At 37.4% G+C, this 22,411-nt stretch overlaps 1 protein-coding gene across 2 annotated transcripts in view; it reads right to left on the bottom strand.

Annotated features, from left to right (window-relative positions):
* Positions 1 to 274: 274 nt before the first annotated feature.
* Positions 275 to 22,411, bottom strand: part of PRMT3 (protein arginine methyltransferase 3) — a 63,939-nt gene continuing 41,802 nt past the window's right edge. Inside the window, exons 14-17 of one of the 2 annotated variants that reach the window (XM_042785338.1) lie at positions 12,880 to 12,930; positions 12,589 to 12,676; positions 836 to 952; positions 275 to 464 (exon numbers count right to left, since the gene is read on the bottom strand). In XM_042785338.1, coding sequence (XP_042641272.1) covers positions 843 to 952; positions 12,589 to 12,676; positions 12,880 to 12,930 — 249 coding nt within the window. In that variant the 3' untranslated portion in view covers positions 275 to 464; positions 836 to 842. Of the gene's footprint in view, positions 953 to 12,588; positions 12,677 to 12,879; positions 12,931 to 22,411 lie in introns of both variants that reach the window. The other variant, XM_042785337.1, reaches the window with a different exon arrangement.

Raw genomic sequence — 22,411 nt, forward strand, 5'->3', positions numbered from 1 at the left:
AACTCTGTTGCTGTTTAAAGCGTTTAAACATCACAACACACGTTAAAATACTTGATTTCTCATAGCTGTTTTTTGTAAGCAGCCACACCAAATCCACCATTTCAGCAACTGCAGCTATTTGTTCACAGTATTTTTCCTAAAGCTGATAAAATACACTTCCATCCACCTACGCTCAGTAGGCTAGCACAGAAAAAACTGTAGCTACAAATAAATGAGCCATCACTGGATAGACAGAAGAATTTCCAATTACATAGAAAACAAGGAAACTGGCAACTGCATTATATAACATACTTGGTTCATTTATTTAGGTAAATCTAACTGAAATGTGATACAAATTTTAATTATAGAATTGTAACAAAAATAATTGTTGCCGCAATCCTGCAGGTGGAATTCCAAACTTCTTCCCACTGGGATTTTCTAGCTACTGTTGAGGTGCACTGGCACATGATTTAGCTGCTTCTTTCCTAAAATAAAAATTGCAGAAGGATTTTGCCAGTTAGAAAATAAAACAATACTGAGAGATCATATTTATTGTTCCTCACAGCAAGACTTTAATCAGATTTTCCTTAACTAGCAGTCTCATGTAACCCAAAACCATCTTCCTTGCCTTCCCCACATCATGTGAAACACAGCAGAACCTGCTTTTGTCGTTAGTCTCCATATCCCAGTACAACAGCATCCCAACAATATTTTCTCACTTCCAAACAAACTTTTCATATTCTTGTGTGCATGTATACATACAAATCCAAGAATTTACCACTGTTGGATATTTAAAAACAGTTTTCAACAGTTAAATCTAACATTTAAATTTAACATTTCCCTAAGTTGTATGTACAGAATTTTCATTGAAGGCTGTAGGTCTGCTGCGTGTCCTTCACTGAAAGGGTTATAAAGAGAGACCGCGGATCCTTCCTGTTTTTGCGGACTGTTATCTTCCCTCTCAGGGCCTCTCCTGCAAAAGTGAAAAGGAAATTATTATGCTTACATTAGTGAATCATGCACAGTAGCAGCAAAGATGCATTACATATCCTTACGTTGCATGAGAAGCTGTTCCCAATTAATCAGAATTAAACAAGTCTACAAAGGTTTCCTTTACGTTTTCAAAGTGCTAAGCAATGGTCTTGACAACAAGCTCAAAGTCAACCTCAGTGCAGTTAAACCTGGTGAGGTGCTGAGTTCTGTCCGATGCTTTACTTCTGAGATGACCCAAAGAACTGACATGCCAATTATTTTACTTGTGACTTGGGAGAAACACTATTCCTTGGATATGTTAACCTCTCTCTGTATCTGGTTGAGTTGGAGCTGCACATCACCACTGATCATTTCCAAGCCCACACAAGTCTCAGCTGGACAGGTACTAAGTGCCAATGTTCTATTTCCTTTCCACCCCCAAGCTGTTTTTTTAATGAAAATTTCTGAAAGCAGATTTCCATCCGTGAATTAAGCGAATTACTAGCAGTAATAAAGGAGTATAAAACCCCAAAATTGCTAATCCACAAAACTTAATATTCCATTATTCCTTTCCCGAGCTCTCCAATTTGAACACATCACTACTATCAACTTTGAGTAAAACTGAATAACCGCAAAAACCTATTCCACTTCCTACTGCATATGCCATGTGGTTTGTATTTGCACTGCATTTCATTTAAGCTCTGACTGGATAATGTTTTTATCTGGTATGAAACATGAACACAGAAATCATCATGTCTTTTCAAGTATATACACCATCAATAGCAAGTTTTGTTTTACAATCAGGCTTTCTTGATCATAGCGCTAGGCATGTATGTGCTTCAGCTAAAACCAGAAAGAATGCTTTGATACAGAAGGAAAGACCTAAGACATTTAGAAAGGCACAAGTCTCACTTTTGGTGTTAATAATTTAAGTAAAAGCTTTAGTCCTAGAGAAATTCCAGGCCTTGATTAGCCTGTGCTGATCAAGCCTGGTTCCATCCACAAAGCATATCCACATTTAATTTTTACATAATTCAAGGGTCTGTTCTGGCTTCTAAAAGCACTTTCAGATTCTGAAATAAATGAAGAGAAAAAAACTAAACCTGCTGTTCTGGTTTAAGAACTCGTGTTGACTCTCCAAGAAGAAATGTTTTCATTTCCACAGACAAGACTGGAGGTTATTTGTGGATCTGTCAGTCAATTTTTACTATTTAACAGTCCATTTTACCATTATGCAAAGGTGCTCAATGGGTAAGATGTGAAAAGCCTTTATAGCTATGAAACCTTCTGAAACTTCATAGGGGACTAAACAAAGGGACAAGGAACCCATTTCTCTACAGACACAGCTGTTCTTAACTTCTTTTCCCCCCTGCATCCAAGATCCTTAAAGTAAAATAGCAGAAAGCTAGATTCACAAATATTAGGAGCTCCAGGAACTGATTCATGCTATATAAATCTAAGACAAGACTTACAAGATTGTATGTCATGTAAAAGTCACACAAACTGAAATCCACAGCCAATTCCAAATAGTCATAGGATTTACTATTTGCTTACTTGAAAGCTTTATTTTAAAAGCAGTTTTGAGAGACCCAGTTTTCAACAAGGCTCTTGATTTCCAGATACTTAGGCAGTTACTTTAACAATATTTATATTTTTGAGTATTAAGCACAATTTACAGAGAAGGTGGTACAGGAAAACATGAAAGAGAATTTTGTTTTCTTATTAGTTTTCATCTGCTTCCCTCCAACCCTATCCCACGCCACAACAATAAGCTAGCAAATTCAATGTTTCATGGATAGTGAAATTCAACTGCCGGGACTGCAGAAAGGCAGAAGAGATGCTTAATTTTTAGATCTGACAACTTTTGAAGTTTTTAACTAACACCATAGCTATGTTAGAAAAAATTAAGTAAAACCTTAAGCCAACAGAATTTATATTTTCAAGTAAGGCATCTGAAATGATGGGCCCCAGCAAGTGGTAATTTTGAAGTTGTAAAGCTTTGCCTTCTATAACACACTGGGGGACTAGAAGAATCGGGGTATCTTCTTTCGTGACCTTCAGTCAGATACTCCAAAGACCAGTTACAGCTCAAACTTTTATGCAACTTACACATCATTGCAAAAGCTCTAGAATGACAAATTCTGTTCCTATAGCCTGGCTCTGGTCTGATGAACAACATACACATTGAATTTTTTTATCTTTAGGAAACTACGTACTTGGTGAATATTCTAGTATCTGAAGAAATTAAAAAAAATCCACAAATACAGATGTTGCCTCATACTGCAAGGAAATACTACCTATAGAGGCTTTTTAGCCTTGTTTTTAATGAACTTACTGAGTGGATATCTCTTAATTTTTCTACGCTTTTGTGAAGACTGCTGCTTGTGGTTACTAGAAAAAACTAATTTCAATTTAGTTTCAGTCCTTAGTAAGACCTGCAATTTAAATTTTATCTGTAAATATTTAGGAAGCCCATGGCTGAGCCATTTTATATCATCATTTAAAAACCACAAGAACTACATCTACACAGATAGTTCTATCAAATGCATCACAAGAGGGCACGACCTTGATCTACAGCAGCAAGTTCTCTGCTAGTCCGCCATTAGGCCTCCCTTGCACCATTTGTCTTTTCCCCCACACCAGCCACATCCCCCATTACTACTTTTCTATTTCACTGGATGCTGAGTATTTCCCAGCTGTTCACTATTTACTGTGATTTTAAAAGCCATTGTTTATGTTCTGTTAAAAAGCTGAAATTTTTAATATTCTTATTGCAAAAATGAAAGCAAATAACAATTTGAGAACTGAGCTGGTTTCCAATGAAGGGAGAATTTCAGAATTCTCTATTTGGCACAATTCTCACTTGCATCCACAAACAGTAAACTGACACAAGATCCACATTATAAATGATAAATGCAGGACATTTTGTTAAAGGCTGAAGTATAAATATCAAAGTCTTTCAACAAGAATGGCTGTGGTACTAATACTGTACAAAATATATATATATAAAAATATGTATTCTTTGACAATTTTGTATTCTCTTCATAATTTAACAGTCAGTTTGAGATTCCACTTCAATTCCTGTGCAGCTTTATTATTAGGACACAGATGATTGACATAATACAATGCAATTTGCAAAGAATTGAGAAAATGGTTTCACAGAGTATTTAAAGAGAGACAGATTTCCCAGGCAGAAGGACAAGGTAAAGAAAAACAGGGGTTATAGCTTCTCTCCAGCTAGCAAATTTAACCTGCTTTGAACATACATATTTTCAGAACTCTTATAGAATGAAGTATCAGATATATTTTAACATCCTATAATAACAATTCTTCAAATATTCAGTAAGATGAAAGAGCCTCCGAGAAATAAAATTCCACAGTTTAAGTTAATCCATACTTCAATCCTACCATATAAGACATTAATACAAAATAATACAATAAATGAAGTAAGAATCTAACTTCAGAAATTATAGCTGACTTGATAGAAGAGAACTCTCAGATTCCGTTTGTAAAGGCAGTTAACAAAACAAAGCATTCAATTTTTCTCAGCTATTTCTTATGCAGTAATCACATTCATTCTGCCTTTCTAAGCCGCCTTTCTGAGGGCTGAAGCAAACAACAGCAGTGCAACCAAGTAACAGAAAGGCAGTTCTGAACAATTAATCAATGTCATGTAGATAGAAAATGACTGATGCTTTTTCACCATTCTGCTGTCCTGTGAGCTGCCTGGAGGAAGCTGTCTCTGGGACTCAGCTGCATCACCTTGCTCTTATCACGCTCGGTTGAATGCAAGTAAACCACACAGTGCCATTGCAGTTTGATTAGGACAAAACTGAATCCATTATGAACTCCCTCCTGCATTTTTATTATCCGTTGGGGAGCCCTGAAATTTGTCCTCCCCCCCCCTCCCCCCAAAAAAATCAACAGAAGTGCTGCACAAGCTTGCTAGCACAGGAAAAAAATGCATCCCTAGGTCCATACTGACCCACTACCAAATAATATATGTCTGATTACCTGCTCTAGAGTACATCCTATACACATGCTCTGAACACTCAAAATAGCCCATTTTCATTCTGACTTATACCATCAGTGAAACTGTAAGCAACTGTACCCTTCACTTATATTTGTGCACTACAATCATACACAGGGCAAGCCTGCAGGCTGTGAGCTAAGATATCCCTCCATACAAAAGCCCTATCACTACAAGAGTTTACATCCAACAAATCCTATTTTGTCAGTCTATAACTTGATTCACCTGAAAGGATTTGACCATACCCAAAGATTCCCTGCAGTCTCCTGCATACACACCCATAACATCTACCTAAAGCTTGAAATGATCCATGGCAATGAACTTGCAACGTGAAGAACTAACCTGCCCTTCAATACAACTTGGTGTCTCCTCCCTCTTTGATTATGAAAAGGTTTCAAAGAGTTACTGAAGGTAGCCAGCAATCGGGGTCTTGTAGGTTTCTTTCCTTTCTTCCAGTGGAAAAGCTTTATGAAGCTAATAGTGGGACAAGAAAGAACATGGTACTCAAAGCGTTCTTTATTCTGACTCCCATTAAAATTTAAGAACCTCACGAAAGATCTCACTGGAATTGTTTCAAAGAGAGCTGCTAAAAAACTGCCCTGGATTTCAGCTAAAGACACTAACTACCAAACTGCTGGTGAGAAATATCTTTACAAATCCCCTATGCTTTAAGAACCACAAGCTTCCAAGTGGTAGTCATATGTGCCTTCATAGTTACACAAGAGTAAACTATGAGATCACTCTTCATGATAGGGTTGCCCCCATTTGAGGCTCAGATTTTAAATGTTGTCTAGTTTTCCACTCTAGTTTAGACTATCTGGATCCACCATCTTATGGAACACCAAGGTCTACCATGCAACTGAACAAAACCATGTCTCAAAAGCATTACTACAGAAGAGTCAGCTAGAAAGTGGTTTCCATAAACCGCCTATCTTCTGAAAACAAAGAACAATTAAAGACAGAAATAATTTGTGGTGGGACCAAGAGCATTTCCCTTAAACTCAATAATTTACCCTTAATCCTCCCACTCATCTCCTTAAACCACAGGCACCTGCAGCTGCACACAGACTGCCATCTTCCACTTGGCCGCTTCTCTTACCAAATCCCCAACCCCATGAGAGCCAGAGAGCACTTACTGTACTGAGCAGTCATCTCTGCCTTTCAGCGTTACTCATCTGATCTGTAACAGCCTTCTTCCCACTGGCTGGCTACTTTTACAAACTACACAGCTGTTTGCCAACTCCTTTCTCTTGCATTGCTGCTTGCCCTCTTCTGAAACTACACTGAGGTTCTGTCTTTTCCTTCAGTGCCGAGTATATTCTCCAAAGAGTTTTTGTACCAAATTGACATGTTTAAGCTCACCAGGGCGAACTATGAACTAGGCTGTTGTTGAGTAGCCAGTTGAGCAAGGTAAGATAGCCTTGTATGGCTGTCTAAGGTAACATGCACATGCTGCCAGTGACCCAGATGCCCAAGATAGCTCAAGTACTAGAGATAGTTACCACAGGGAATGGTGAAAGCCAGATACGCGGTTCTTCAAAATGTAGATCTGCAGTAGCCAAACTCGCTCACTGAGAAACAGTCTTAACTCAATACTGTTTGTAGTACAGACATGAAACTGTCTTGTCTCAATCCTTTTCTCTCAGCAGTTGTGACAAAATTCTGAGAAAACTAGATTTTTGTTGCTCTATGAGCCATATGCCCTTGCAGTTGCAGAACTTGCAAAGGGGGCACATTGAACAGCACAAGAACACCATCCGAGTTTTCCTGTCTAGATGCAGAACTTGTATTATCCTTCAACGAGATAAAACAGCCATGGAAAGAACTTCCCTCTATTTAGTGGCTGAAATACACACTTAGAGATGTTTCTATGAAGTCACCAGGATGATTTTACACTGCAGGTTCCAAACGATATGGCTTAAGACATACAAGACTTACTGTAACCTCAAAACTCAAGTTTTAACAATTACTTTTGTAAGTGAACATCATTTTTGGAGGTATCATTTGTAAGTAAACAAACAACAGCATTCTACAGACATCACGTTGCAGATGCAGACAGGCAAAATAGACACTAAAATCTCAATTAGGAACTAAATTGTCCAACTGGGATGCATGATATTGAAATATTTCAGTATAAGATCAAAACATTCAGACAGATTAATTGTGCCAGTGTTGTTTTCCTACTTTTAACAAAGCTCTCTAGGTAGACAAATTAACATTTTTCAGTCTGTAAATTTACGAACAGCTAACCAATTATGGAGACTAGGGAGTTAAAGATAATCAAGAATTTTACAGGGGCTTCAGTCATGTGAGTTCTACTTCAGTTTTGCTGTGCTAGCCACTTTTAGCACCATCAAAAAACAAATCAAGGTTTTATTTCCACTGCAAGGCAATATCAAGAACACAAGATGCTGACAATATGCTGTTTTAATGCTAAGAGAATTTGCTTGGCATAGAGATCTAGGTTTTAACTTAATACACTGTTACTGAAAAGATTCTGTGGGCCCTTTAAAATCACTTTTCTAAGCATTTCATTTATTTAAAAAATGCTCGAGAGAACCAAATGAGAACGATATTCTGTATAAAACTTTTTGTTTATGAAACTTAGTGGGAATATTTCAACAAATAACAAAAGCAAGAGACTAACGTTTGGACCATTAATAAGAAAAAGATACTGCTTTGTCACCTCAATTTCAATTTTCAAAATAAAGACATTTTCAAGCTATTAAAAGGGCTGCTAAGTAAAACCTTCTACTCTGTAGGGAGTCTACAATACAAGACTCTCTTGTCTGAGAAAACACAGTTTTTCTGGCAATAAAATATCATCTGGCTTCTTTCTTCCGTTTCTTTAATTTTACTGCTTGCTAAGAAGTTAAAGAATATCCAACACGCTGACATTATTTTGTTTTACTTCATTGTACATCAGCTTCAAGTAGCTTGTCACAGACTGTGAGAAGGAAAACTAGTTTTTCAGAATACATGAGTAGGAAGAGACAATTCCCCACTCACGCATTAAATGGAAATCAAATCAAGGTACATTATTCATTAAAACTATATACAGAACTGTCTACCATAGTTAGGTATCACGCTGGAATTCAGTGGCAAATCAGAAGTATTCATTAGGTGTAATTTTTATTGCCTCACTCTCCAGATCTTTGGACCTATATTAAACCTCTCCCATTTCATCCCAGAGAATTTGAAAACATTGCACACCTAGCAGAGGCTGCGGCAGGAATAGCGAAGGAGGGAGGAGTAGTTGCAAGCCTCATCCTTTGGTTTGTAATGGTTTGATTCTGTTATTGTTAGAATAGAGATCAACACATTCAGTCTTTTTTATAGCTGAAGGAATAGATCTATTTTTACAACAAATAACCTGGCACCAAACATCTGAGAAAATTAGATAGTTCACACTGCAGAACAAAACAATTTTGCCATGACAAAGGAGCCTTTTTCTGTTAAATACCCAACAGGTTCAAATATCTGTAAAGCTCAGCCTCTTCTTCAGAGCTAATCCAAATACAATCAAGTGCTTTATAACCACTTCAGGCATATCCCCCAAAGCTATAAAGCATCTGATAAACACTTTAAGTCAGCCTTACTATTTTCATCAGAATTAGGAATTCAAGGGAACCATATTTCTTTGCTGGGGAAAAAACCCCACTGCCCTGCCTGAAAGATGCTTCCAAAACAGTAAAACAATCTAAATGCACTAAAAGCATTTCATACCAAATTCCTCTTTCACAACCTAAAACTAAAAAAAAAGCAAGCAAATGCTACCATGGGTACACTCGTCAAATTACTGCAAGACTCAAATCATATTAATTCTATTTATTTTCAAATATTTACTCAGAAAAAAGCTTGCCCTGACTCAGTGTTGCAGATGACACCGAGTTAGGTGGGAGAATTGATCTGCTGGACTGCAGGAAGGTTCTACAGAGGGATCTGGACAGGCTGGGGCCAATTGTATGAGGTTGTTCAGCAAGGCTCAGTACTGGGTCCTGGACTTGGGTCACAACAACCCTCCTCAACGTTACAGGCTTGGGGAAGGGTGGCTGCAAAGCTGCCCAGTGGAAAACGACCTGGGGTGTTCGCTGACAGCCAGCTAAAGATGAGCCAGAAGTGTGCCCAGGGGGCCACGGCGGCCAGTGGCATCCGGGCTTGTATCAGCAATAGTGTGGCCAGCAGGACTATGGCAGTGACCGTCCTGTACTTGGCACTGGGGAGGCCGCGCCTCGAATACTCTGTTGAGTTTTCGGCCCCTCGCTACAAGACAGACACTGAGGGGCTGGAGCGTGTCCAAAGAGCGGCAACAAAGCTGGGGAAGGGTCTGGAGCACAAAGTCTTATGAGGAGCAGCTGACAGATCTGGGGGTGTTTAGCCTGGAGAAAAGGAGGATGAGGGGAGACCTTATTACTCCCTACAGCTACCTGAAAGGAGGCTGTAGCAAGGTGGGGATCAGTCTCTTCTCCCAGGTAACAAGTGATAGGACAAGAGGAAATGACCTCAAGTTGTGCCACAGCAGGTTTAGATTGGACATTTGGAAAAATTTCTTCACCAAAAGCGTTGTCAGGCATGGGAACAGGCTGCCCAGGGAAGTGGCTGGGTCACCATCTCAGGAGGTATTTAAAAGATGTGCAGACGTGGTGCTTAGGGACATGGTTTAGTGGTGGACTTGGCAGTGTTGGGTTAACAGTTGGACTCCATGACCTCAAAGGTCTTTTTCAACCTCAGTGATTTTATGAACAGTCAGTCCCACGTGGGTTGTCGTAGTTGTATCTTCTAGTGCCATATATTTTTTTTTACTCTAATAATTTATACAGAGGATTGACGAATATTGGTACAGGGATGGACATAAAGGGTGAGGTCTTCAAATGATACGTATGTGTTTAATACAATACAGTAACCTTTTTCTTCAGTTAACTTGAACTGAGAAAAGTCTATTTGAAGACATTTCCCCAAAAGCTAAGTACACGTGGAGTAGAGCTCAGTTTAACATGCCAGGCAGAACAACACATGGTGAAATGGTAACAAGCAGTGCTAATTCATTAACAAGTGACAGATTAGGAACAGCTGAGAGTGAAACATTACATACAGTGCAGAAGACATTTGAGCAGTTTGTTCAACTGGTGAAATGGAAAGTGAAAGACTGAAGAAATAAAACAATACGGTTAACCACAAATTACCAAGATAGATATCTAAAGTCACTGGTTTTACAAAGAAAAAGAAGAAAATAGTAAGAAAAAAAATCGAAGATAGGGAAATATGTATTTATAGTAATATGTCTTGAAGAAAAAAGATTTTTGGAACAATGAAGGAGAAGGATCAAAGTCAGAGAGAATGTTTTTTTAAAAAACATCACCTAAATGAAGAAAGATTTTTATACAAGCATCAAAAGACACCTTCTGCCCTGTTGTGCTTATGCCATCCATGAACAACAGGTATCCCACAAAAATTAAAACTGGGATCACAAAGGAAACGGAAATTACATCAGTAATTTTTCTGAGAGCCTTCTCTAACACTAGAAGTTACAGTTAGAGAATCCTAGATTAATGAGGTAATTTTATAAAAGATATAAAAACAGACAGAATGGGTAAAAGGATGGGAGAGGAAAACTTAAATAATTACGAAGAAAAGAAGAGTACAAAGAAAAGAGTAAAAGAGCTGTAACAAGATTTGTTACTGGAGTAATTTTACAAAATATGACCTAATAAAGAGAAAGGAAGGAGTTAAAGCAAAAGTGATCTTGAAGGTCAACTAGGTTGTGTTCACTGCTTCGAAGCACACTGTTTCTGCAGTTGCCTTTAGAAAGTCACCACATCTAGACTAGAATTCTAGAGCCAGGCACACCTCCCAATCATTTCACACATTTGGTAAATGTCAAATGATCTATGTAATATTAAATAATGTCCATATTCTAACAAATGTCATTGCACTTAAAATTTCACTTCATACTCTATGACCTTGAAATTTAATGAGTTGCAGCAAGCAGACTTTAGCCAGCCTTATGTAGAACGACAACCTGAACAGAACACAAGCTAAGTACAAATGCACCAATGCATAGCATATGTGCACCCCAAGAAGTGACAGGACCTAAGAATATGCAAATAAAAATTGCTTAATAATACGAAGTCAAAGCATGAAAGAGAGAAAGTATTTGTCAGATAATGTAGACCACAGTGCCTTTAGTAAAGAAGCTCCTGATAAAATGTCATGGCTGATAGCTGGAAGAGGCAACTGTAAAAGGAGTTTAACTGAGGGCAGATGCTGCTTTCACCACTGTACATTCATAATTAGGTCTGTTAAGAAAGACAATATTCCATCCACATCAATACTTCTGTATAACACTTGTAAGCCTCCTGAACTCAGGTTTGGTTTTGTTTTTTTTTTTTTCAGTATTCATGTAAGTTTTTGTGTGCTTTCCCCCAGTATGTCCAATCTATTTATAAACTGTTCATGTTGGAGTCATGTATTACCATGAGTTTATTAACCAACCAGCAGAAATGAGCGCCATTCCGAGGTTCCTCCCTTGGTCCTGCTAGTCTGTAAATAAAAATGGCCCTCAAAGATAACTAATTCACCACTGGGTAAGAGTTCAACAGTGGTGAGTAAATATCTAGTGGTGAAGTAGACAAAAATAAAACAGCATAAGAAATTAACTACTTAGTCTCCTTTGATTATAAAAAGACCAAGAAAGTTTAAAAGAATGTGCAGTTCTACAGGAATAAGACTGTAAGACTTAAAATTCTTGACCTGTTGTATGCCTATCCTCCTGAATGACTATAGTGTGATGGCCACGGGCATATTTCTGTGTCTGTAAAGCAAGTAATATTTGACCACTTGCAGAAATGGGTTTTCCAGACTTACCAAACTGAACTAATTTGAACCACTAACAAGCATCACTTTAGTCTTCAAAGCCTTACTTCAACAACCTATCATCTGAATTTTGGGTTATCCCTGATGACAACAAAAGCCTTTTTACTTGCATCAAATTCAAGGTGAAACATATTACAAGACATCCATTTTATAAAAATTTACAGTGTGTCAAAATAACATCTTCCATACTTCAGTGGATCAAGTTCATGGCTGTGAGTTATTTGAAACCGTTTTCAATTTAGAGTAATCCCACAGTGCCAGGTACAACACATCCATGCATATATTCATGATCATTTAACAGATACAGCACAGTTCAGGAGTGCTATAAAAATCCTATGCAATCACTTGACAAATATGATACTTAAGAGCAGTAGTAATGTTAAAATTATGAAAATGTTAATAGCAGTGTTCTGGTTGTACATTTTGTTGCCTCAGAAATGCTTTGATACAGAAGTTTTCTCATCAAAATTACAGTATGGAGCTATGCAAGTATAAGATATATGCCCACTTACAATATACCTATGCAGACATTTCTATGTATTTTTAACATGAATTCTGTATCGATAGGTATTTCCCAGTGCTTTGCTGAGACAAAAAGTTGCTTTAACAGCAGTTGAAAGATTTATTTACTAGTCCTTTTTAACACATCGTTTAAAAAGTGTTTTAGATTTAAAACTAGCGGTAATAGCAGTGTAGCACCACCACTGTTGCACAAGAATGGAACTTAAATATACCTGCTTCTACAGGAATTGGTTTCTCCAGGAGAAAAACTGTCTGTTTCCAGTGTGTTTTGGTACACTGGGGACCCGTTGAAAACAAGACCTGCAATGGAAGAGTTCAAGAATTTGATTAAGAACAACATTTTTGATATCTCACCACATCAATCAATTACCAAACACACACGCACAAGACATCGTTGCTACAGCAGAACAGACTCACTGTCAAACACCTTGAGGCAGAATGAAACACAAAACCACCCTGATCTCTCAAAGACATTTTTAAAATGCAAAAGCCCAAATTCTTACCTTGTTGTGACAGTTCTTCTCAAAAAATATATCAAAATAACCAGCAACTGCCTATTAAAAGAGAAAAGTCTATCATTAATATAAACATTTATTGGGATTTCTACTCCCTTTCAAGCTTTTACTAAGAGGAACAAGCTTAGATTTATGCTTTCAAGCATGCTAAAAATCCTAAGACAGAAAATAAGCTGTCATCACACCTCTGTTCTACTTGAGAATATTCAGACCACTGTAACTGCATTACACATCCAATTTTAGTCTGAGTTTCCAAAATAACCCCCACGCCCTAATTGCAACTAGAATTACATATGAGAAAACAGTCTTTCAGATGTGCAAACCCAGAAGCATACAATTCAGTCCTTGTCCTCTACAGTTCCCACAACCCTCACTAAATACACACACAGTACAAGGGATCCTGCGTGATGTGTTCACTCTTTGAGTAGCTTAACACTGTTTTTCACAAAATCTCCCTGTGAACAGAGGCAGAACATAACCAGACAAGAAATATTTTTCTTCTTCTACTACCACACAGATAAGGAAAAAGATTCACAAATGCTTCATGCTGGCCTTCCCTGCAGTGAATAGCTTCTAATAGCACCTCTCCATAGGATTTCTTGGAGCATTTCATCTGTCCCTCTTGCCATCCTACACCTAACCTCAAAAAAACCCCTCTTCAGTGCAGAATTCATTCATTAGTAGTACTTTTCTTCCAGCTTTAAGAGGAAAAGAAATACAAAATTTCCACACACAAAACACAGCAACACTATTAATTATAGTCTTCTAATTCTGGCATGCTTTTTTGACAAAAAAACCTTGTGGGAGTCTAAGAAATTCAAAGAATTCCAATAAAGAACTGGAAGATGCTAATAAAAGACCATCCACTCCACAGTTTCACCTATGAAATCTTGTCCATGCTCACCTTTATTTGCTTTCTACTGTCTCCTACAAAAAGGCTAAAGCAAATCAGAGCATGGACCCAAGGCAGTTAGACTTTTCTACTACATATCAGCCCAAACAAGTGACTCGGGACAGAGCTTGTGAGGAATTCCAACTATAACAGCTAGGGACTCTCTATCTCTGTGACAGTATGAGGGGGTTCTCCCCACGTCAGCTATAGTACATTTAGACAAGATAAATACCAAATCAGTGATGGCCAGTCTGCTGCATGAAAACTGACTGTAAGGAACTGATTATAACATTCCTCTTGCAGCACCAGTGTTTTTCTCCTACTCCAGGAAACTGGTTGTTCTGATTAGTTACAAACGACAAGTTCTGTATCATGCCCTTCATATTGATTCAGATAAATTGTAAAGAAAAGAAATTACTAACTTGCTTACAAAATTAAGGTAACAATAATGAAGCCTTGTGCCGTTCTGTTTATGAAACATGTAATCTCAATGGTAGATAAACCATTCTGTTATTTTTCCTCTGTAGTCTAAATCCAGAAGAGATTTCACCAACATGGTGGGGAATACAACGTCATACAAGGTCTTAAAGCAAGTACATATCCATGTTAATGCACCTGTGTTAGCTTTCAACCAAAGGGCACCCCAGATAACCCTGGAAGTTCCAAATCCTGATGTTGACAAATATTGTTAAAAAACAAACCATGAAGACACTGAAGGACCTTTGAGACAAATGAGCACTAGATGTTGGAAACAGTGACTCTTCCATCCCTTAAGTGAAATACTATTACTCAATGCTGAGAATCTCATTCCCAAGTGAATTAGATTTATCACTAATATGCTTCTTTGAGTAAAGACTGAGAATGTTTTGACAAAGCTTTATTGATCTATCAGACTACTTTTATTAATGCACAGTATTTTCTGGACATTAGTCAGAGATTTACTAAGTCATAAAAATATTTTTTAATCATCAGGTCAATACTGTTGATATGCTTACTAATAACACTTAGGATATGATTACTGGAGAAAGGAAAACAAGGTTGTGACAACAAAAATACGTTAAGAATTGAGGGGAAAAACACATTTACTTCCAGAGAAAACAAGACTATCATGCTACATATTGGACCAGAAAGCTAAAAGCTCCAAGCAGACATACCATAGCTAAGGTAGATGCAATTAGCTATACCCTTGGTAGCATGAAGTAGTAGCAACACCTCACACGCTACCCTGAGAATATGTCCCCCGATTAGCATTTTTGGGGGATCAAGTTCAGACTGAAAAGAAACTGCAGTTACAAGCAAAGAAACTGTCCCTCCCTATTTGCCGCCTCCCATGCTCAGGGAAATAGAATTTCTATACCTCGTGTAGATGACTAGGATGAATAACCACTTAATTCCTTACAATATCAATGGTTTCCTAACTGAAACAACGGCCTCGACTATCTAAGTCAAGAGGTAGTAACAGTAATTATTACACAAAGACCACCTTATGCAGAGCTCCAATGATTACAGAGTTCAAGGGATTGCAAAGAACAGTTCTGCATTGATCCATTAAGTTATTTTTGTTGCATTCTAAAATGGATAGATGTCCTTCAATATTGATACTGAAGTAACTGCTGAGCCAAAAGAACAAAGAAATAGAAAAATAGTTAGCAAAATAAATTCCTCAAGTCCCTAAAGATAAGCTCCTGTGAACAACTTAATTCCCTAAAATTTGGTCAGTTAGAACTGGACAGGGAGATACCCCAGAACCAAAACACACTTTCTGGTGAGCTATGTCAAGAGGCAACCCTAGTCCTGCATAGCTAAGTAAAAATTATATGCTTGAAGTTAAGCACATACAGGAGAGAGTTTGAATGATTTTTTGAAAACTAACTGTAAGATCACATATTGCAATTTAGAAACCTAATGAGCATCTTTCATTAATACCTTTTCAGACTGTTTTTGAACGAACTAAACCAAACACAAATACTTGGTTTGACAGTTTTTCTTCATGAAATTGCTTACCATTCTGTTTTTATAAACATTTTTAGCCAACCTGCCATCATTTACCAACACTGCATTTAACCTCCAGAAAGAAATCTCTCCCCTTGTATTCTACATCATTGGGAAAACAAAAAGTCTAATACCAAACCCAGTAGTTACCGACCACCTACAGAATTCATTTAATATTCACTACAGCTGCTATTCTGCAAGCCAATTACAGTTGAGGAAATACAGAATGAAAATGCACAGATTAAATATATCCCACTCTGATGCACACAGCCTGTAAAACAACAAACCAAATCAAAAATTTAGACCTGCTGTTCAACAGAAATACAGTTATTTGCATACACCTAGATAATAAATGTAAAGTCAATTCTACCCTAAAGCCTCCCAGTAACTCCAGCCTAAATTAACTACCTTCTTCCTTTCCTCTTCTTGATTTCACAGGGAAGATTTCACGTGCTAGATTGCACGCGTGACCGTCCTCCTGTACTTGGCACTGGGGAGGCCGCGCCTCGAATACTCTGTTGAGTTTTCGGCCCCTCGCTACAAGACAGACACTGAGGGGCTGGAGCGTGTCCAAAGAGCGGCAACAAAGCTGGGGAAGGGTCTGGAGCACAAATGTGATGAGGAGCAGCTGACGGAACTGTGGGTGTTTAGCCTGGAGAAAAGGAGGATGAGGGGAGACCTTATTACTCCCTACAGCTACCTGAAAGGAGGCTGTAGCAAGGTGGGGATCAGTCTCTTCTCCCAGGTAACAAGTGATAGGACAAGAGGAAATGACCTCAAGTTGTGCCACAGCAGGTTTAGATTGGACATTTGGAAAAATTTCTTCACCAAAAGCGTTGTCAGGCATGGGAACAGGCTGCCCAGGGAAGTGGCTGGGTCACCATCTCAGGAGGTATGGCGCTCAGGGACACGGTTCAGTGATGGACTTGGCAGTGCTAGGTTAACAGTTGGAATCAATGATCTTAAAGATCTTTTCCAACCTCAATGATTCTGTGATTCTATGTCACTGGCAAAGTAATGGAGGTCGCCAAGGGGCAATATGGTTCTAGTTATTTCCCCTCTTAATGTTTTGTGAAATACTTTACATAAAACATTAGCATTTCTGTTTCTGCAAGAAGCAGTAAGAAGTCCTTGAAAAGGCTATGAAAAACTAAATTTTCTGATTGCATTACAGAAGCCTATTTCAATATCCTCAAATGCAAGTGCTAAAAAGCCCTAAACCAAATCAACCTCCAGCCCCCTTAAAGTATATCAGCATAAGCATTGTACTACTACAGAAATGATCTGGTACCCCACATGAACATCTTGTTAAACAGAAAAAAAAAAAAAAAAAGTCAGAATTACATGCAGATGATGCTTTCTACATTTGTATTTACAACCACTAATTCTGTATGTTTAGAACTAAAATCTCAGATATCTAAATACCTACACAAATAAAAGTTGAAGTACTTAATAATATCAAATCAGCTATAAAATTGTGGTTTTGATTACTATCTTCTTTTTAGGAATTTATAAATTTATGTCTTCCCTTAAATCTTAACTTTTTTTTTTCATTACTTGTTGGTGGTTTTATGCTGAAATGCACAACACATATCTTTCGCTGAAACGTATTTAAATATAAATCCTGCAAATGTGAAATGTAAAACATTTTCCTCTCATTTCACTTTTGACCACTACCACAAACTGCAGTAGCTGTAACAGTCAATCACAAACTTTTATTAAATATGCAATACTAAAGACAGATATTTTCAATGTTTACAGCTTGATAGAATATCAAGTCCTCCTCTCTTGTAAAATTTAAACACATGCAGCTAAGCAGCAAAATATAAGAAAAAAAAATAATTTTCAAGTGTCATACTAGAAGCAATCACACACACAAGCATATTAAAATGGAATATAGGGCTGGTCAAATTTTTATTTAAGGTGGCACCTTTTTTTATAAAAAGTCAAACTAAAGAAAAAAGCAAAGAAAACAACACCCCCATAAATTCTAGATGATGTTTTACAACTACTGTCTTGGATGCCTTTTTTTTTTTCCCAAGCATATTGATAACAGTTATTTCTTCATATCAGTTTTCCTCATGTTTTTGCTCCACCTTTGACAGCTCATTTACAACTTCACCAACGACTAATCAGCAAGAACTTAAGCCTTCTCTGGAAGAATCTTTCAAGTGCCAGTCTCTTGGATCCCATGAAAAGCAGCAAACAAAAATAATGACTTCTAAACTGGTAATAAATAACTGCAACTCTAGCCTGACACATGCTCTAGCCTCAAATGACATTAAATATTGGGAAACACTGCAGAAATATTGTTCTTCCTATTCTCAAATAAATTGCCAGGAGAAAAGCAGAGCTATGAGGACAAAAACTCCAACCCTAGAAAAAAAGTCTCAATATTTACCCAGGGAGCTAAGAACGTTAAATAAACAACTAAGAAAAGATTTAGAAATAGATGTATATTACTGAGATTGCAAAGGATCATCCTTTAAAGGTCAATAAAGAGTTCACTCACCTAAAAATAAAATAGTCCTGAAATTACAGTAGCAGCCGCTAACTTCTACCTGATTGTCAAAACGCAGTTTTGATGAAGAGTTTGTATAAAGTAGCTTAAGGTCTTCATCCATCACTGAGGGTTTCTAAGGTGTTCACTCAAACATACAAAAAACCCTCTAAATGAAGCACGTCCTCCCAGTAAGATTCACTTATCTTCAATCTATTTTCCTTCCATCCCACATGAATTATTTTGAGCCTATATTTCCCCCGCCTTATTAATATATGTACCAAATACATTAACATCAGAAAACATTTTAACATATGTAATAGATGAATATGAGTACATATGATTTATATTCTTCCACTTAGAGACCTTAGCTGAAATGGGAAGAAGTGTCTAATTTTTATTTTAAATATAACTGATTACTAAAGCTTTTTTCTAAATAAAATAAATGGCTGTACAGCCAGCATTTTAACAGGATAAAACAAATGAGACTGCCCGTCTCCTTATGAGAAGTCAAAGGCAACCTTACCAATTCACTTAGGAACAAGGAAATTAAAAATTATCATCATTGCTATCATCTGCAGTGAGTAATTTATCATTCTTGCTCTTCACCAGTATCATGTTCCAACAGTGAGTGGCTACAACAAATACAATTAGACAGCTGGCTACAGAAGTGGGAGATAATGTGCTTTTGATCGAGTTTATCCAAGCATGGAGATGGAATGTTTGTCATCCATGCAGCAGAGTTGCTGCGTTTTTATTACGGAGAGAAGAAACCCCTTGCTAATAAAACCTAACATTTTTTTTTTTTTTAAAATACTAAGAATCTGGAGATCACTCTAGAGTAGGCCATCAGTAACTAAACAGATCAAAAGGACAAATCCTGCTTTGTAACCTAAGAATAGTTTTTCCTTAAAGAGAAATTTGGCATTCAGGATGCATTTGACCATGGTACCCAAAGCCACATTTCCAAGTTTTAGCTTAAAAAATTCAGTTTCTCAGCAAAGGTTGGAATTAAAGACTTATACGCTAGTACTTATTGTTGGCTCCCAAGTGGAAGATTGGAGATTAAGAAATGAAACTGTCCAGTATTTAAAAAGATTTAAACAAGCAAAGATTTTTTTCTTAATCAAAATAATTCTCTCCAGTTGACTCAACTTCCTTTTTCCTCCTAAGGGTTTTAATATATCAGTCACGTTGTCTGGTTCATTATCCTTCTTTCACCCCCTTTCTCCCTCCCACTTTTTATACACATCCCCTGCTCTTTGACAAGATCTCCTGGGAGCAATGAAGAGATACTGCTATTTTCCTCCCAGGGGATATTCTTATTCAGCTAGGAAAGATCAACCTTGATGGACTCACAGGGGAAACGCTCACAAAAGGGAAAGTTTGTCAATTGATTTCTACACTGAGGGTAATCACCATTATATTTTATCTCAAAAGCTCACACAGTGATCAACTTAGAAAACAATGAATGGAATATTTTCCTAGCAGCATCTACTAACTGATATTAGCCAGATGTCTCATTAAAATCCACAGTGATAAACCCTAGCTCTTGACTAGGAAAATGCACTTTTGCAGGCTAATTAAATCTATTTTTGGCCATTATCTTTTAAAGACTGAAATCAAGTCAACTTGCACTAAAAGTGTTTTGCAGCAATTTCATATAATGATTCCATGCAACCATTTCATACTTTGAAAATCTTCAATCTTTGAAAGCTAAAATAATGTTAGATAAATTTAGTGCTAAAAGATACTACTTTGTGGTAAACCACAAGAGGAAGAAAAATCAACAGAAAAAATACACGCTCTGAAAAAAGCCTTGACTTCCCCCCCCCCCTTCTGAAAGTCTAAACACCACATACAAGGTCACATTTAAAATGTTTATTTTTGCTCAATGTTTCCATAATCCTCAAGTTTATTAAGAATTTGTTCCCTAAAGACTTCTTTAACTGCTTGAACACCTAGAAGAAAAACACATTTAAAGCATTAAGCATTTTTTTAAGGATATGACTCAATAAATGCATTGCAGGAATACCTTAGGATGAAGCTACAGAGAGATACATCAGGCTGATCTGTTACGAGCATGACAATACTCTGCTAGCAGGTTTTTTTTGGTCATACAAAAGTATGACAATGATTTAAAATAATTTACAGGTGGAAGGACAGACCAATCAAGTATGTATCAATTAACACTATGCTCTTAGGTTTTGGGAGCTACATAGGTTTTTTTATTTCACATAAGCTCATCACTAAGTTTGGGCATTTATGTCCTTAGTTCATTTAGCTAAAAATACAAAACAGTTACCCTATTGCATACTGAATTGTATGTTTTTCAAACAACCTCTGGTACAATTAAGTGGCACTATCATACAATCAGATAATTAGACAAGACATTGGCAAGAACGCCTTCCAAGAGCAGGAACAGTGATAGTATCTAAAAAGAAGAGAAACAGATATTGATATTTCAGCACTTGCATTATCAGTTTTTGTGAAAGTATAAGTTTGTACTAAAAGGTGACAAGGCAAAATTAAGGAAAAAACCCCAAAACATAATCAAAGGATGAGGAAGGGGGGTGGCAAATCCCAAACATTAGTATTGGGCTTGAGAGGTTAATCTTCCTGTGCTCCTTCGAGCCAAGACCAGAAAGTAAGCTCTGTTCTTAACTCTCTCCTAGGTGAAGATTTCCCACAGCCTTTATGAAGCCGTCCCAGAACAATTCACCACAACAAAAATAAAGTATGGGTAAATCAAGAAGAGGTCAACTTCTCTCTTGAGATTTAAAATAAACACAAAATTTCAAACAGTATCTACTAAAGGGGAAAAAAAACAACCACCAAAAAAAAAGACAGACTGAGGAAAAATTAAGGTCAGGTTTACAAGTATGTAACATCTTGGCACAGAAATGAGGAGTGCAGCCTTTCCTGTCTGAGGTGTCCTAGGAGTGTTCCAAGTCATAATCAAAGCTAATGTGGTCCTGAGTTAGTAAAAAGACTGCATTATGGCTCCAGTGTGTGTCAACTTTTACAACTCTGTCCTGTTACCACAGACAGGCAAAGATGATGATGGGAGTAAGCAAGAGACCCCAACATGACTGATGGCTCCATCTGCCAACTGAAAGTTTAGCTCTTCAACCATGAACATCGTGTTGCATACCCCAGGTGGATGAGGCCACAACTCTTCTCTGAGTACCTGATAAATTACTTCCCACCAGTGCTAAACATTTGCAAAACCAAGTTCAGCAAGAGCAACCATGCATTCCATGCTGATGACCCATGCCCATGTAATAACATCTACTGTACGTATACTCCTCTGCACCCACACAGTGCCTTGTGAAAAAGCAGCATGGAAACCCACTCCCCACAGTGTGATGACACTGTGCAAATTAGTAGTTGATCTGCAATAGGATCCACAAAACTAACATAGCACCGTGCACCTAAGCTTTCCAACCTGTTTGGTTTTTAAAAACTGACCATTTAACAGACGGAGTCGTGCTTCTGATGGTAACACTGGTCTGAAGCTAGCTTTGCTGTTGAAGGCAATGCCAGGAATAAGACAACCAAATCTGTTTTCACACATTTATGGCACAGAAAGGGCTGAGGAAGAGCTGCTTTGAAATGAACTTCCCATTGTGAGCTACAAAACCCCCGATATATACAAGCATATAAGGATGGATTTCCAAATTGTTATTTTTGTGATTAATTTTTTTAAATAAAGCAAAAATATTTTTAAGTGGTCATACTTAAAAAAATGCAAAAATCAGAACAGACAAGTACAAAAAGCTAGACTTTTGTGAAATATAATCAGCTTTCTTTTTTAGTGCAGAAAATGAAAAGCCAGTAGAACAACACAGATGCAAACAAGAAAAACATCAAATGTTATTTTCAAAGGACAAATTGCAATCTTAAAGCCTCTCCTCAAAAATTCTCAATATAAATAATGGACTTTTATTGTTCATTTACTGCAAGGTTAGGCAGCCTGATATGATGGATGAACTGTCAACCCCAACTAAACTTCTACAATCCATCATAGAAAGAGGGGAAATTTCACTCAAAGTGTCAATAAGCCTAAATGATGAAGTGCAAAATACTTTACAGAGTTCTGATGGTTTTTTAGAACCCGCGTTCACTACATATTT

The sequence above is a fragment of the Tyto alba genome, unplaced genomic scaffold (genome assembly GCF_018691265.1).
Source record: "Tyto alba isolate M040663 unplaced genomic scaffold, T.alba_DEE_v4.0 Super-Scaffold_8, whole genome shotgun sequence".
In the NCBI taxonomy this organism is placed as follows: domain Eukaryota; kingdom Metazoa; phylum Chordata; class Aves; order Strigiformes; family Tytonidae; genus Tyto; species Tyto alba.